This window comes from Heterodontus francisci, chromosome 7, assembly GCF_036365525.1.
Source record: "Heterodontus francisci isolate sHetFra1 chromosome 7, sHetFra1.hap1, whole genome shotgun sequence".
NCBI classification, from domain to species: domain Eukaryota; kingdom Metazoa; phylum Chordata; class Chondrichthyes; order Heterodontiformes; family Heterodontidae; genus Heterodontus; species Heterodontus francisci.
This window is the reverse complement of record NC_090377.1, coordinates 101,830,165-101,846,037: the sequence shown is the minus strand read 5'-3', so window position 1 is coordinate 101,846,037 and position 15,873 is coordinate 101,830,165. Positions and strand designations below refer to the sequence as shown.

At 43.6% G+C, this 15,873-nt stretch overlaps 1 protein-coding gene across 2 annotated transcripts in view; it reads right to left on the bottom strand.

Moving 5' to 3' along the window:
• Window positions 1-15,873, bottom strand: part of LOC137371756 (nmrA-like family domain-containing protein 1) — an 80,216-nt gene that overhangs the window by 19,131 nt on the left and 45,212 nt on the right. For both annotated transcript variants that reach the window (XM_068034604.1, XM_068034605.1), the window contains exon 2: window positions 15,532-15,770. In XM_068034604.1, coding sequence (XP_067890705.1) covers window positions 15,532-15,770 — 239 coding nt within the window. The remainder of the gene's footprint in view (window positions 1-15,531; window positions 15,771-15,873) is intronic.

Sequence of the window (15,873 nt, the reverse complement as noted above, 5' to 3'; positions counted from 1 at the left end):
GTATTCCGCAAAGATCATCAAAAACAATTTGGAAGACAAAAATGAAACTGCCTATTATTACTACAGGTACAAATTTATTGCCTATGAAAAAAAAATTTGATTTCAGGTGGAGAACAAGAACGACTTTGTAAAGATTGACAGCGAGGGAGACATAGAGAGGCAGTTAGAGATTGAGTGTGTCACTCCAGCAGCGATCTACAGCATTCATACAATGAACAAACGTGATCAAACAGCTCACTAAGATTAAATATCACAAAGAACTAGTGACTTAATTGTGCTATTTAGGTCAAATGTGGGATCATCAAATTGTTCAGATAGTAAAATCTGTTGACTCTGAAGAATACAGTATGTAAAATAGAAGAAAACTTTACTTCCACGTCAGGTATAATAGTTCCTATTGAAGTCATGTGATTGGGTGATACATGATTAGTTGAAATGGAACAATTCAATAGGCATCTTATAGAAGGGAGGTTAGTTCGTGTGAACTACACAAGCTTATGATCAGTGCTTTATACTTCTCCCTTTGTTATTGTTAATTTCAATGGGTATCTTGAACACAACTTTGCTTGTATCTTAACAGCCAACAATAATGAAATTCAACCCTGCTACCCATCTTTCTTTTTTCTTTTGGGCCTCCTTATCTCGAGAGACAATGGATACGCGCCTGGAGGTGGTCAGTGGTTTGTGAAGCAGCGCCTGGAGTGGCTATAAAGGCCAATTCTGGAGTGACAGGCTCTTCCACAGGTGCTGCAGAGAAATTTGTTTGTTGGGGCTGTTGCACAGTTGGCTCTCCCCTTGCGCCTCTGTCTTTTTTCCTGCCAACTACTAAGTCTCTTCGACTCGCCACAATTTAGCCCTGTCTTTATGGCTGCCCGCCAGCTCTGGCGAATGCTGGCAACTGACTCCCACGACTTGTGATCAATGTCACACGATTTCATGTCGCGTTTGCAGACGTCTTTATAACGGAGACATGGACGGCCGGTGGGTCTGATACCAGTGGCGAGCTCGCTGTACAATGTGTCTTTGGGGATCCTGCCATCTTCCATGCGGCTCACATGGCCAAGCCATCTCAAGCGCCGCTGACTCAGTAGTGTGTATAAGCTGGGGGTGTTGGCCGCTTCAAGGACTTCTGTGTTGGAGATATAGTCCTGCCACCTGATGCCAAGTATTCTCCGAAGGCAGCGAAGATGGAATGAATTGAGACGTCGCTCTTGGCTGGCATACGTTGTCCAGGCCTCGCTGCCGTAGAGCAAGGTACTGAGGACACAGGCCTGATACACTCGGACTTTTGTGTTCCGTGTCAGTGCGCCATTTTCCCACACTCTCTTGGCCAGTCTGGACATAGCAGTGGAAGCCTTACCCATGCGCTTGTTGATTTCTGCATCTAGAGACAGGTTACTGGTGATAGTTGAGCCTAGGTAGGTGAACTCTTGAACCACTTCCAGAGCGTGGTCGCCAATATTGATGGATGGAGCATTTCTGACATCCTGCCCCATGATGTTCGTTTTCTTGAGGCTGATGGTTAGGCCAAATTCATTGCAGGCAGACGCAAACCTGTCGATGAGACTCTGCAGGCATTCTTCAGTGTGAGATGTTAAAGCAGCATCGTCAGCAAAGAGGAGTTCTCTGATGAGGACTTTCCGTACTTTGGACTTCGCTCTTAGACGGGCAAGGTTGAACAACCTGCCCCCTGATCTTGTGTGGAGGAAAATTCCTTCTTCAGAGGATTTGAACGCATGTGAAAGCAGCAGGGAGAAGAAAATCCCAAAAAGTGTGGGTGCGAGAACACAGCCCTGTTTCACACCACTCAGGATAGGAAAGGGCTCTGATGAGGAGCCACCATGTTGAATTGTGCCTTTCATATTGTCATGGAATGAGGTGATGATACTTAGTAGCTTTGGTGGACATCCGATCTTTTCTAGTAGTCTGAAGAGACCACGTCTGCTGACGAGGTCAAAGGCTTTGGTGAGATCAATGAAAGCAATGTAAAGGGGCATCTGTTGTTCACGGCATTTCTCCTGTATCTGACGAAGGGAGAACAGCATGTCAATAGTCGATCTCTCTGCACGAAAGCCACACTGTGCCTCAGGGTAGACGCGCTCGGCCAGCTTCTGGAGCCTGTTCAGAGCGACTCGAGCAAAGACTTTCCCCACTATGCTGAGCAGGGAGATTCCACGGTAGTTGTTGCAGTCACCGCGGTCACCTTTGTTTTTATAGAGGGTGATGATGTTGGCATCGCGCATGTCCTGGGGTACTGCTCCCTCGTCCCAGCACAGGCATAGCAGTTCATGTAGTGCTGAGAGTATAGCAGGCTTGGCACTCTTGATTATTTCAGGGGTAATGCTGTCCTTCCCAGGGGCTTTTCCACTGGCTAGAGAATCAATGGCATCACTGAGTTCCGATTTGGTTGGCTGTTCGTCCAGCTCATCCATGACTGGTAGAGGCTGGGCTGCATTGAGGGCAGTCTCAGTGACAGCATTCTCCCTGGAGTACAGTTCTAGGTAGTGCTCAACCCAGCGGTCCATCTGTTTGCGTTGGTCAGTGTTTATGTCCCCCGATTTAGATTTGAGGGGGGTGATCTTCTTGATGGTTGGCCCAAGAGCTCTCTTCATGCCATCATACATTCCTCTGATGTTTCCGGTGTCTGAGGCCAGCTGAATATGACTGCATAGGTGTTGCCATAAGACCATACAAAAAAAGTAACCAACTGCAAAATACATTTAACAGTGTCCCACTTCTCTGCATTTACATACCTCCGTCTATTTGCCTAAGCAATTGAAAGTTAATGCTTGGTATTATATTCAATTGGATATGTCACTTTATCAGAGGTTACAAACACAAATGTTTGCCTTGTTGCGAAACCTATAGATGAATTTGTCAAGAACAGGTACCTGGTCCCATTCTGTTCCTCACCTTCAATGATTTACTGAGTGCTATAACAAGCTACGTTTTTAAAGCAGCATGCTGACACAAGAGTTAGGGCATCACGGCACTGTGTCAGACAGGCAGACATGCGTTTGCAACTGCAGTTCTCAATGTGCTGAGATGTCATCTTAAGCTGTGCTTCCATGGAGAGATGCTGAGCAGAGCCAAGTACTTCCCAGTGGGGCTATTTTGTAGCAATCTCATGCCTGAATTTGCTTTCATTTAAAAAACACATTTATGAATTTCATTTCCTGGCTCTGAACTTTGCCTGATGTTAGAGGAAAGTCCAGATACAGATTCACAGTGCAAAAGAGTCCCAGCCCCTGTGTAACCAGTAAAGTGAGAGCCAGAGTTATCAGCAGTATCCGTTTACAAATGCCAGTGGCAGAATTGCAGTCTCCGAAGGATCCTTCGAAAACGACAGCCTAAGTGTCATTCTCGGTTCCTCCAGCAGCAATATCACCACTTAATTTTTATTACAGCATTGCCACCCATGTCGGGGATGCCACTGAAAATCACAGTAATATAAAATGCCACAAGGCTTACCCATTCATTCTAGCTTTCCTTAATGTATGTCTGTAGTGTTTTCATTTAAAGTGGAATTGGGAAAATTATAAGAAATGCCTGATCAAAGAATATCTATTTAGATTAAGAAGAAAATAATTTGCATTTATATAGCATCTTTCACATCTTTGGGACGACCCAAAGCACTTCATAGCCAATTAGTTACTTTTTGAAATGTAATTACTGTTATATAGGATAATATGTCAGCCAATTTGTGCACAATAAGATCCCACAAACAGCAATGTAAAAGATCAGATAATCTGTTTCAATGTTGTTGGTTGAGGGATAAATAATGACCAGAACACCAGGAAAACTCCATTGCTCTTCTTGGAATAGTACCCAGAGATTTGGGGCCATGGTTTAACATTTCATCAAAAATACAGTTCCTTTCACAGTGCAGCACTCCTTCAGTACTACTATAGAATGTCAGCCCAGATTATGTGCTAAATTCTCTGGAGAGAGGCTTGAACCCACAATCTTCTGAGGCAAGAGTGCTATCACTAAAGCACTGTTAATACTTAACTCTACACAGTGATCCCCAAATCTACACACTAAGACCACTTCTAGTACATCTCAAACAAGGGGGGGTTAAACTAATTTGGCAGGGGGATGGGATAGAGTGGAGGTATAGTAAGGGGTTATGCACAGTGAAATATAGAAGAGAAACTGAGTCAGTCTGGAAGGCAGAGCAAATATAGACCTGCTAAGGCACAAGCGAACAATGCAAGACTGGATTGCATCTACTTCAATGCAAGAAGTCTTACTAGTAAGGCAGATGAATTGAGGGCATTGATTAACACATGGGAATATGATATTTTTGTTATCACAGAGACATAGTTGAGGGAAGGGCAGGACTGGTAGCTCAATATTCCAGGGTATAGAATCTTCAGGCGTGACGGGGGAGGGTGTAAAAGAGGTGGCATTGCACTGTTGATCAAGGAGTCAATTACTGCAGTAAGGAGGGATTGTATCTTAGAAGGTTTCTCATATGAGGCCATATGGGTAGAACTTAAAAACAAAAAGGGGGCAATCACTTGGCTGGGAGTGTACTACAGGCCTCCAAACAGTCAGGGAGAGATAAAGGAGCAGATATGTAGGCAAATCTCAGAGAGGTGTAAAAATAATAGGGTAATAATAGTAGGGGATTTCAACTTCCCCAATATCAACTGGGATAGTCTCAGTGCAAAAGACATAAAGGGGGCAGAATTCTTAAAGTGCATCCAGGAGAGTTTTTGAGCCAGCACATAGAAAGTCCTACAAGAGAAGGGCAGTACTGGACCTAATCCTAGGGAAAAATGCCGGACAAGTGGTAGAAGTGTCAGTGAGGGAGCATTTCGGGGATAGTGACCATAACTCTGTAAGATTTAAGGTAGTTATGGAAAAGGACAAAGATAGACCGGAAATAAAGGTACTGAAGTGGGGGAAGGCCGATTTCAAGATGATAAAACAGGATCTGGCCAAAGTGGACTGGGAGCAGCTACTTGTAGGAAAGTCTACATCAGACCAGTGGGAGTCATTCAAAAGGAAATAGTGAGAGTTCAGGGCCAACATGTTCCCGTAAAGGTGAAGGGTAAGACCAACAAGTCCAGGGAACACTAGATGTCAAGGGATATAGAGGATTGGATAAGGAAAAAAAAGGAGGCTTATGGCAGATTCAAAGTGCTGAAAACAGCAAAGGCCCCAGAGGAGTATAGAAAGTGCAGGGAAATACTTAAAAAATTAGGGGAACAAAGAGGGGACATGAAAAAACACTGGCGGGCAAGATAAAGGAAAATACCAAAGCGTTTTATAAGTATATTAAGGGTAAGAGGATAACCAGGGAAAGAGTAGGACCCATTAGGGACCAAAATGGCAATGTGTGTGTGGAGCTGGAGGACATAGGTGAGACGTTAAATGATTACTTTTCATCTGTGTTCACTACGGAGAAGGACAATGTAGGTGTAGAGATCAGGGAGGGGGTTTGTGATATACCTGGACCAATTAGCATTGAAAGGGAGTAAGTATTAGCTATTTCAGCAGGCTTAAAAGTGGATAAATCCCCAGGCCCAGATGAGATGTAACCCAGGCTGTCATGTGAGGCAAGGCAGGAGACTGCAGGGGCTCTGACACAAATTTTCAAATCCTCTCTGGCCACAGGAGACGTACCAGAGGACTGGAGGACAACAAATGTGGTACCATTATTCAAGAAGGGTAGCAGGGATAAACCAGGTAATTACAGGCCAGTGAGTCTAACATCAGTGGTAGGGAAACTATTGGAAAAAATTCTGAGGGACAGGATTAATCTCCACTTGGAGAGGCAGGGATTAATCAGGGATAGTCAGCATAGCTTTGTCAGGGTGAGATAGTGTCTAACAAACTTGACTGAACTTTGAGGAGGTGACTAGATGTGTAGATGAGGATAAGGCAGTTGATGTAGTCTACATGGACTTCAGTAAGGCTTCTGATAAGATCCCGCATGGGAGATTAGTTAAGAAGGTAATAGCCCATGAGATCCAGGGCAATTTGGCAAATTCGATCCAAAATTGGCTTCGTGGTAGGAGGCACAGGGTGATGGTCGAGGGTTGTTTTTGCGAGTGGAAGCCTGTGACCAGTGGTGTATCGCAGGGATAGGTTCTGGGACCCTTGCTGTTTGTTGTGTACATTAATGATTTAGACGTGAATAAAGGAGGTATGATCAGTAAGTTCGCAGATGACATGAAAATTGGTGGTGTCTTAAATAGTGAAGAGGAAAGCCTCAGATTACAGGACGATATAGATGGGCTGGTAAGATGGGCAGAGCAGTGGCAAATTGAATTTAATCCTGAGAAGTGTAAGGTGATGCATTTTGGGAGGACTAACAGGGTAAGGGAATATACAATGGATGGTAGGACCCTAGGAAGTATAGAGGGTCAGAGGGACCTTGGTGTACTTGTCCATTTATCACTGAAGGCAGCAGCACAGACAGACAAGGTGGTTAGGAAGGCATATGGGATACTTGCCTTTATTAACTGAGGCATAGAAATTAAGAGATAATGATGGGCTGTATAAAACACTAGTTAGGCCACAGCTGGAGTACTGTGTACAGTTCTGGTTATCGCACTATAGGAAGGATATGATTGCCCTGGAGAGGGTGCAGAGGAGATTCACTGGGATGTTGCCTGGGCTGGAGCATTTCAGCTATGAAGAGAGACTGGATAGGCTAGGATAGGTTTCCTCAGAGCAGAGAAGGCTGAGGGGAGGACCTGATTGAGGTATACAAAATTATGAGGGGCATTGATAGGATAGATAGGAAGAATTTTTTTCCCCCTTAGCAGAGATGTCAATAACCGGGGGCACAGATTTAAGGTAAGGGGCGGGAGGTTTAGAGGGGATTTGAGGAAAAAGTTTTGCACCCAGAGGGTGGTTGGAATCTGGAACACACTACCTGAAGCGGTGGTAGAGGCAGGAACCCTCACAACATTTAAGAAGCATTTAGATGAGCACTTGAAATGCCATAGCGTACAAGGCTACGGGCCAAGTGCTGGAAAATGGGATTCGAATAGATAGGTGCTTGATGGCCGGCACAGACACAATGAGCTAAAGGGCCTGTTTCTGTGCTGTATAACTCAATGACTCTAAGAGAGAATCTAACCATCTCCCTTTAATGTTCAATGGCATTACATCGCTGAATCCCCCACTATCAACATCCTGGGGGTTGCCATTGACTAGAAACTGAACTGGATCAGCGACTTAAATACTGTGGCTACAAGAGCAGGTCAGAGGCTGGGAATGCTGCAGCGAGTAACTCACCTTCTGACTCCTCAGTGCCTGTCCACCATCTACAAGGCACAAGTCAGGAGTGTGATGGAATAGTCTCCACTTGCCTGGCACCCCATCCACCACCTTCAAATATTCACTCCCTTCACCACCGCTGCACAGTGGTAGCAGTGTCTACCGTCTACAAGATGCATTGCATCAATGCACCAAGGTTCCTTCAACAGCACCTTCCAAACCCGTGACCTCTACCACCTAGAAGGACAAGGGCAGCAGATGCATGGGAACACCACCACCTGCAAGTTCCCCTCCAAGCCGCACACCATCCTGACTTGGAACTATATCACCGTTCCTTCACTATTGCTGGGTCAACATCCTGGAATTCCCTTCCTAACAGCACTGTGGATGTACCTACACCCCAAGGACCGCAGCAGTTCAAGAAGGCAGCTCACCATCACCTTCTCAAGGGAAATTAGGGATGGGCAATAAATGCTGGCCTAGCCAGCGATGCCCACATCCCATGAATGAATTTTTTTAAAAATTGGCCCAGATTTCACAGTCAGCAGTGAAGCAAAGGCACTTGCCACCGATTTTGAAGAAAGCTGCCTACAAAGATTTAGCAATCTCTGTGACGTGGATTTCCCCTCTCCCGATGTCAGTTTCAATCTGGTGACAAGTTAAGGGGATCTCCCGGCATCCAGCAACAATGATGTCATCAAGTAGGGTAAGCAGCCAATCATATTTAAACATTCTCAAAGACAGCAGCCCAAGAAGAAAAAATGTACTGATGTCCTTCATTTTTAATTAACTTTTACAGAGACCATCACAAATTATTAGGAAATATACATGGGAAATTACATAAATTTTTTTTGAATTATTTTAGATAGACTTAATAATGTAAAAGTGAAAATTCTCATGAATTCAGTGATTTCTACTTGATTGTAGTTGGTGGATGGAGATTGGGCGGCGGGGGGGGGGGGGGGGGGGGAGAGGGGGGGAATTCAATTGCACACCCTATGGGGAAGAGTAGAATCACTTACAGCAACTTCTGGATTTTCGCATTTAGCTGCACATGTACAGACTCCAGAAATTGCTTCAGTTTGGAGGAGTAATGACACAAACACTGACACATTCGCCATCATTACGCAAAATCCAGACCATTATAACTCCCTACTTAACATTTTGAGACCATTTTCAGTGCATAGTGTAATTCCAAAATCTATGCATCAAGATCACTTTTAGTACATATTACTACTACCAACTTTACACATTAAAAGTACTTGCAATACACACTGCAACTACCTGCTCTCCAAAAGTCAGCAGATGCTATTTCTGAACCCCACTGCAAAGCATTAAGGGCCACCCATTACTTGGCACTTGATACCCCCGCAAACTGCTCCCCCCACTCTCCACACACAAAGAGGTGAGGGTTCTATTTTCCCATCACTCTCTTACACCTAAATTTCCACTCCACCCCTCCGAATCCCCCACTCGCCTTGCCATCTCTCTGCTCCCCTCCCTACTCCTTACCCTAGTTCTCACTTCAACCAAATAAATAATAAATGCACATAATAAATACATTTTAGACATGTAAATACAAAGAGAATGAATATCGGCAGGTAAGTGGCTGTTACTAAGAAATAGGAGCAGGAGTAGGCCATATGGTCCCTCCAGCCACTCCACCATTCAATAAGATCATAGCTGACTGTCAACCTCAACTTCACTTTCCAGCCCAATCCCCATAACCCCTGATTTCCTTAGAGTCCAAAAGTCTTTCGATCTCAGATTTTAATATACTTGACGCATGGCAACTGTCAGTGGCCAAAGATGTCACCTATTTTGGTTACTGTGTCTCCTCTTTTCCAGGCCTTAGCCAACCTCCATTATTATAAAGCATTCCTCAATCATGAATAAGCTAGGAAGATTAATGTTTGAGTTGGTAACTGTGGAAAAGTAATCTTGGTAACAGACCATCTGTTTCCCAATTATTTTAGTTATTACATATAGAAAAATCATCAGATGATACTTCTTGCATTGTGTAACCTAGTTGATTGCCTCTCAGCTCCATCTCAGATCTCAGCCTCACACACCATCCGTTGCCCACCTAACTGATATCAACTTCAAAAGCCACTTGCAATCTGCTCCTATCTTTGCTGATAGTTGCTGTGATACATGTCCTTCTCAGATCAGTTGGGAACAACATGGGGGTTAGGTCATTCATACGAACATATGAATTAGGAGCAGGACCAGGCCACTCGGCCCTTTGAGCCTGCTCCGCCAATCAATAGATTCATGGCTGAACTGATTACTCCACATTTCCACCTAACCCAGATAACCTTCCACCCCCTTGCTTATCAAGAATCTATCTACCTCTGCCTTAAAAATATACACAGACTCTGCTTCCACCGCCTTTTGAGGAAGAGAATTCCAAAGACTCACGACACTCAGAGAAAAAATTTCTCCTCATCTCTGTCTTCAACAGGCGACCCCTTATTTTTAAACAGTGACCCCTAGTTCTAGATTCTCCCACAAGGGGAAACATCCTTTCCTCATCCACCCTGTCAAGACCCCTCAGGATCTTATGTTTCAATCAAGTCGCTTCTTCCTCTTCTAAATTCCAGCGGATACAAGCCTGGCCTGTCCAATCTTTCCTCGTAAGACAGCCTGCCCATTCCAGGTATTAACATAGTAAACCTTCTCTGTACTGCCTCCAATGCATTTACATCCTTCCTTAAATAAGGAGACCAGTACTGTATACAGTACTCCAGAATACCAAGCACCTGAAAGGGAACATGGCATTCCACTGCGATTGAGAATGTCTGGACAGTGTTACTACTGGCAACAAGGATACCAGGGCAGTGCCATAGTTATTGTGTTTCCTGCCTGTTTATGAGAAAAAGCTCAAGCGGAAGTTGTAGTTTGGCATCAGGCGGTGAAATAATTTGAGGTCTACCATCAGGCAGTGGTAAGAGAAGCTTTGCTGCTAATATTATGCAGGCAGAAATAGGAAAGGGGCGTTAGCAGGGACATACTGGGATGGACAGTCTTCAAAAGAGATAGGTGAGACAGGAAGGAATTTCAGAAGTGTAGAAATAAAGCAGAATATCTAGGCAAAGACATCGGGAGGATTTGGAGATACAAAATATACCGTAGTTTGTTTGAGCAACATAAATCTTCAACAAATAATCTATTCCATATTGGCTTTCATTGCATTTTTTATGATCCAGTTGCATTGGTCGAAGATAATCTCTTTAAAAGCCCTACATTCCCATTCTAGCAAGAAAAAATGATTAACAAAATGATTTCTGACACAGCTCTAAGGATGATTTCCCTGATGGCCACATACTGTACATGACAGTTCTGCATAAGTTCCAGTTGCATAAAGTACTCTCCTGAGATGAGAAAACTGCCTTACAGCTGTCTTGGATCTTCTGTTTAATTTAGGTTAACCCAAAATGACCCCAACCTATCATACTAATTACATGACTCAAACCACTATAATTGAAGAGTTAAAGTCCATGTCACAACTAAAAATCTGGTTGTGTGCTCATTTTCCATGGATTAGATTTATATTTCTTGTAAAATGGACAATTCAACTATTGTGTTTTATAGGTCACCTGACCCCAATCAAATACAATTGACAAAACTTGATTTAGATTTCTGCAAATCCCTAGTACTAGGCAGAAAACTATAAAAACACAAGGTGGTAGGATCTTTGGCCACCAAGTCCAAGTCATCTTTGACTTCAAGAAGCATTGTGCAGTTGACATGGTGGCACAGTGCTGGTTATAAAACACTGTGCTACCAAATGGTAGAGTGCATTTTTGTGGTCGCACCCTATAATTTCTTGATTTCAGCCATGCCATCAAGGGAAGACAGTCATTTCCACAAATTTCTTTACACAGAAGGAAGTTGGAATGTGGAATTCTCTGCCACAAACGGTTGTTAAAACTGAGTGCATAACTTCTTTTAGACAGAAATTAGATAGTTGTTTATAAAAGAGGAATATTGAAAAGGTATTGGGACCAAGCAGGAGAGTAAAAATGGACTAGATGGCTCATGTGCATAAGAACACCAGCATAATGGGACAAAGGGCCTGTTTCTGAGCTGTTACATGCTGTAATTCTAGGTAGGAATGATAAATGGTTACTAGTTCCTTTCTCATGAGTTCATCTCAGAAGGTGCATTGCAGAGTCCTGGGAGCAAATCATTTACTCACAGCCAGACATTGGTATGTGGCTCAGTGAGTATAAATTCGAAGAGACAAAAATATTGGGGGAGGGGGAAACAGCATTTTGTCCTGAACTGTCACATCATCTAACCTCACTTTCAGTGGAAACATGCCTCTTTTTGAAGTCACCAGAAATGTTGCAAGTCTTGAATGTGTGGAACATTTTCTGAGATTTAGGGCTGAAATTCCACCGCAAGTTCATTGACAGCACTGGCACATTTTGCACTATCGTGTACTGAGGGCAATTCCCCAAATTTTCTAAACAAGAAGCAAAATTCTGCAGATACTGAAAATCTGAAACAAAAACAGAAAATTCTGGAAACATTCAGCAGGTTGGGGAGCCTCTGTGGAGAATGATGCTTTGGGTATGGACACTTCTTCAGAATTTGTTTCCCCCTATAAAATTTGCATCATGCATTGGGAACATAAAGGTATGGATTTCCTGCGCAGGAGCAGAAAAGCATGGTGCAGCTTCTTAAAATGGTACCTACATGCCCACTAGCAGCAAAGTTTGAAATTGGGCAATTCCTGCTGTTGTTTTGTGCTCAGGTGTCTAGAGGACAAACAGGACAAGCTATGTCAAGTGAAGCATTTTGAACGATACAGTGCAGTAGCAAAGATGAAATCAAATAAAAGGGAACCAATAAACATCCAATCCAAAGAGGCAAGCAAAGGTGCAATGCCAAGAAACCAAAATCAAAAAAAATGCACACTCTCATGAAAAGGTCAGTCTTAAAGATATTTCAGTTTTCCATGTACCTAATGGAGTGTCCTTTGCTATTACTTTACTAAACTAGTAGTAAAGGTACTGACTGCTTCATTATCTAGCAGAGAGAGGGACAGAGAGACAGGGGAAGACCGAGACAGAGAGAGAGAGAGAGGGGGAGGACAGAGATAGAGAGAGGGGAAGACAGAGAGGAGCAGGAGGACAGATGGGTGGTGGGGGGGGGGGGTGGAACAACACAGAGAGGGAGACACAGTGAGAGGGAGACACAGAGAGAGAGGGAGACACAGAGAGAGAGGGGGACACAGGACAGAGGGGGTCACAGGACAGAGGGGGACACAGGACAGAGGGGGACACAGGACAGAGGGGGACACAGGGAAAGAGAGAGAGACAGACAGACAGACAGAGGAGGAAGAGCGAGTGATCAAGATCACTCCTGATAGATGGACATCTATCCAGAATATTCTGCATCGCTACAAGTGTGCAGGCAAACATTGACTACTTGTGCAAGCAAAAAAATGCCAGGTATCTCACTAAATCGGTGTCCAACATAGTGACGAGATAGTAAGTCAATAAATTAGTCTTCTCATTTAAAGCTTCTTCACAAAAATGCACATTGGTTATTGTTTTGATTAATAGTAAGATACATTTTTGATGCCTTTATCTTTCCGAAAATGTCTCACCATACACCCTATATAAGACAAAAATTGTAATGTGACCCTCCCACACGAAAAGGTTGGACACCCCTGCTCTCGAGCAACGGTTAATGTTGGCCTAACATCTTTCCCAAAAGTCTAAAAGTTCACACCCATAGCAACATCGTTTAGGATACCCTCTAATGGCCCACCGACACACACAACCCATACGCTTTCAGAGTTTCCCTCATTCATACACAAGCCCCTTTCAGAGTTCGCCCTGTTTACACACAACCCCCTTGCAAAGTATCCCCCCATTTACAAACAAGCCCCTTGCAGAGTTTCCCCCTTTCAGACACAACACCTTGCAGAGCTCCCCCCATTCACACACAAGCCGCTTGCAGAGATAACCCCATTCATGCACAATATGCTTGCACAGCTCCCCCAATTCACAGACAAGCCCCTTTGCAGAGCTTCCCCAATTCACACATAAGCCCTGTGCAGAGATAACCCCATTCACACACAATACACTTGCAGAGGTACCCCAATTCACAGACAAGCCCCTTTGCAGCGTTCCCCTATTCACACACAAGCCCCTTGGACACTCAGCATATAACAATGGCCACTGTAAACCCCACTTCCCCGGTGCTACAATGGTTAGGTTACCTTCCCTTTCACAGCACCAAGGACTCTTGTCTCAGTGACGTCAGCTTTTCAAAGTCGTGAAACTGAAGGCAAGTGAGTGCCGCACGTCAAAAACTACAAAATTGAGGAAACTTCGTTGGATCACAGTGAATTAGATTTAAATTTATTTAAAGCAGCATTTATAACATTTAAATGATGTTGCGGCAATGTCAGGGTGTCAGTACCAACACAGCACTTCCCCGCCTCTAACAGAATTGGGGAGGCGGTGGTGTAGTGGTAATGTCACTGCACTAGTAATCCAGAGACAAGAGTTCAAATCCCACCATGGCAGCTGCATGATGAATGCACTGGTTATAATTTTCCATAATTCTCCAGATCCAAGAACGGATTCAAAGTTAGCAAATGTAACACCGCTATTCAGGAAAGGAGTTTTACGAAAGGGAAAACGTGTTTGACAAATTTATTAAGAGGTTTGAGAGTATGTAACAAGGAGAATAGATAAAGGGGAGCCAGTAGATGTAGTATATTTGGATTTTAAAAGGGCATAAAGTGCCACACAAAAGGTTAATACGCAGGATAAGAGCTCATGGTGTTTGGGCTAATATGTCAGCATGGATGGAGGATTGGTAAATGGACAGGAAGCAAATAGTAGGGATAATTGGAGCAATTTTAAGTTGGCAGGCTGTAACTAGTAGAGTGCCAACGAGGATCAGTGCTGGAGCCTCAACTATTTACAATCTATTATTAATGGCTTAAGACGAAGAGATTGAGAGTAATGTATCCAAGTTGGCTGACAATACAAAGCTAGTTGGGAATGTAAATTGTGAGGAGGACACAAAGAGGCTACAAAGAGGTTAAATGAGTGGGCAATAAGGTGGCAGATGGAACATAATGTGCGGAAGTGTGAGGCTATTCACTTGGGTAATAAGAATAGAAAATCAGAATATTTTTTTAAAGATGTAAAACTGTTAAATGTTGATGTTGCGATACAAGGTGCACTTGTAACAAGGAACACAGAAAGTTAACATGAGGTATATCAAACAATTAGGAAGGCAAATGGCATGTTGGCTTTTATTGCAAGGGGACTGGAGTACAAGAACAAGGAAGTCTTGCTACAATTGTATAGGGCTTCGGTGAGGCCACCTTGGTGACAGTACTGTATGCAGTTTTGGTCTCCATATCTAAGGATGGAAATACTTGCCTTTGAGGCAGTATAGCGAAGGTTCACTAGATTGGTTCCTAGGATGAGAGTGTAGTTCTCTGATGAGAGGCTGAGTAAATTGGGCCTGTACTCTCTGCAGTTTAGATGAATGAGAGGTGATTTCATTGAAACACACAAGATTCTGCAGAGGCTTGACAGGGTAGACACTGAGTGGTTTTCCCTTGCTGGAGAATCTAGAACACAACCTTAGGATAAGGGTCAATCATTTAGCACTGAGATGAGGAGAAATGTCTTCACTCAGAGGGTTGTGAATCTTTGGAATTCTCCACCCCAGAGGTGGAGAATGCTCCATCATTGAATATTTTTAAGGCTGGATAGATCGATTTTTGATCTCTCAGGGCATCAAATGAAACGGAGACCGGGTGGGAAAGTGGAATTGAGGCAGATGATCAGCCATGAGCGTACTGAATAGCGAAGCAGGGTTGAGGCGCCATATGGTGTACTCTTTCTCCTATCGCTTATGTTCTTACGTTGCTCTATATTCTAAGAATGAATAACGATGGCCTGGCTCCAAGGGCACAACACATCACAACTCTCACCAACCAGCCCCAGTGAGTGTTGTCATGAGACTTGTGCCATGGAGCAGCACAAACACCCTGTGCCTCCAGCACAGCCCCATTGGAAAACCAAAGACAGAGACAAAAAAGGTGCATTGGGACTGGTCCTGGGTTTTTTGCTCCCACTGCATCATCAGCACAGGAACAGAATTTCAGTCCCTTAATTACAACAGCCTTCTTACAGCTGTCTCCTTTCTGGAATGTGGTCAAAAAATATATACAACATGCTCTAGGGACACAGTTCTAAACCAGATTGATGCTTAGGGATACTGTTTTGTACATCATTTCCTTCATACCTGCTGTACTTCTCTATCTTTGTCCATATACTCCCAGTAGTCTGTGACTAAGAAGACGCCATACACTTCTTTCAACGCATCAAACAGGCTCTCTTCATTGTCCAGATCAGCTTTCATTATCTCAGCTCCAAGACGTTTCAGTTCCTTAACTTCTTTTTTTCTTGGGTTCCTGGTAATAGCTCTCACCTTGAATGTACCATCCTTTAATAGAGCCATTGCCACTGATCCACCTTGATTTCCTGTGTGAGCAAGATTTTAAAAATTCTATTTATTTTACCAGTGGAGGATGTTTACATCTTGATACACCTTTCTTAATAGGTATAAAGGAATTGCTTGGGAGTT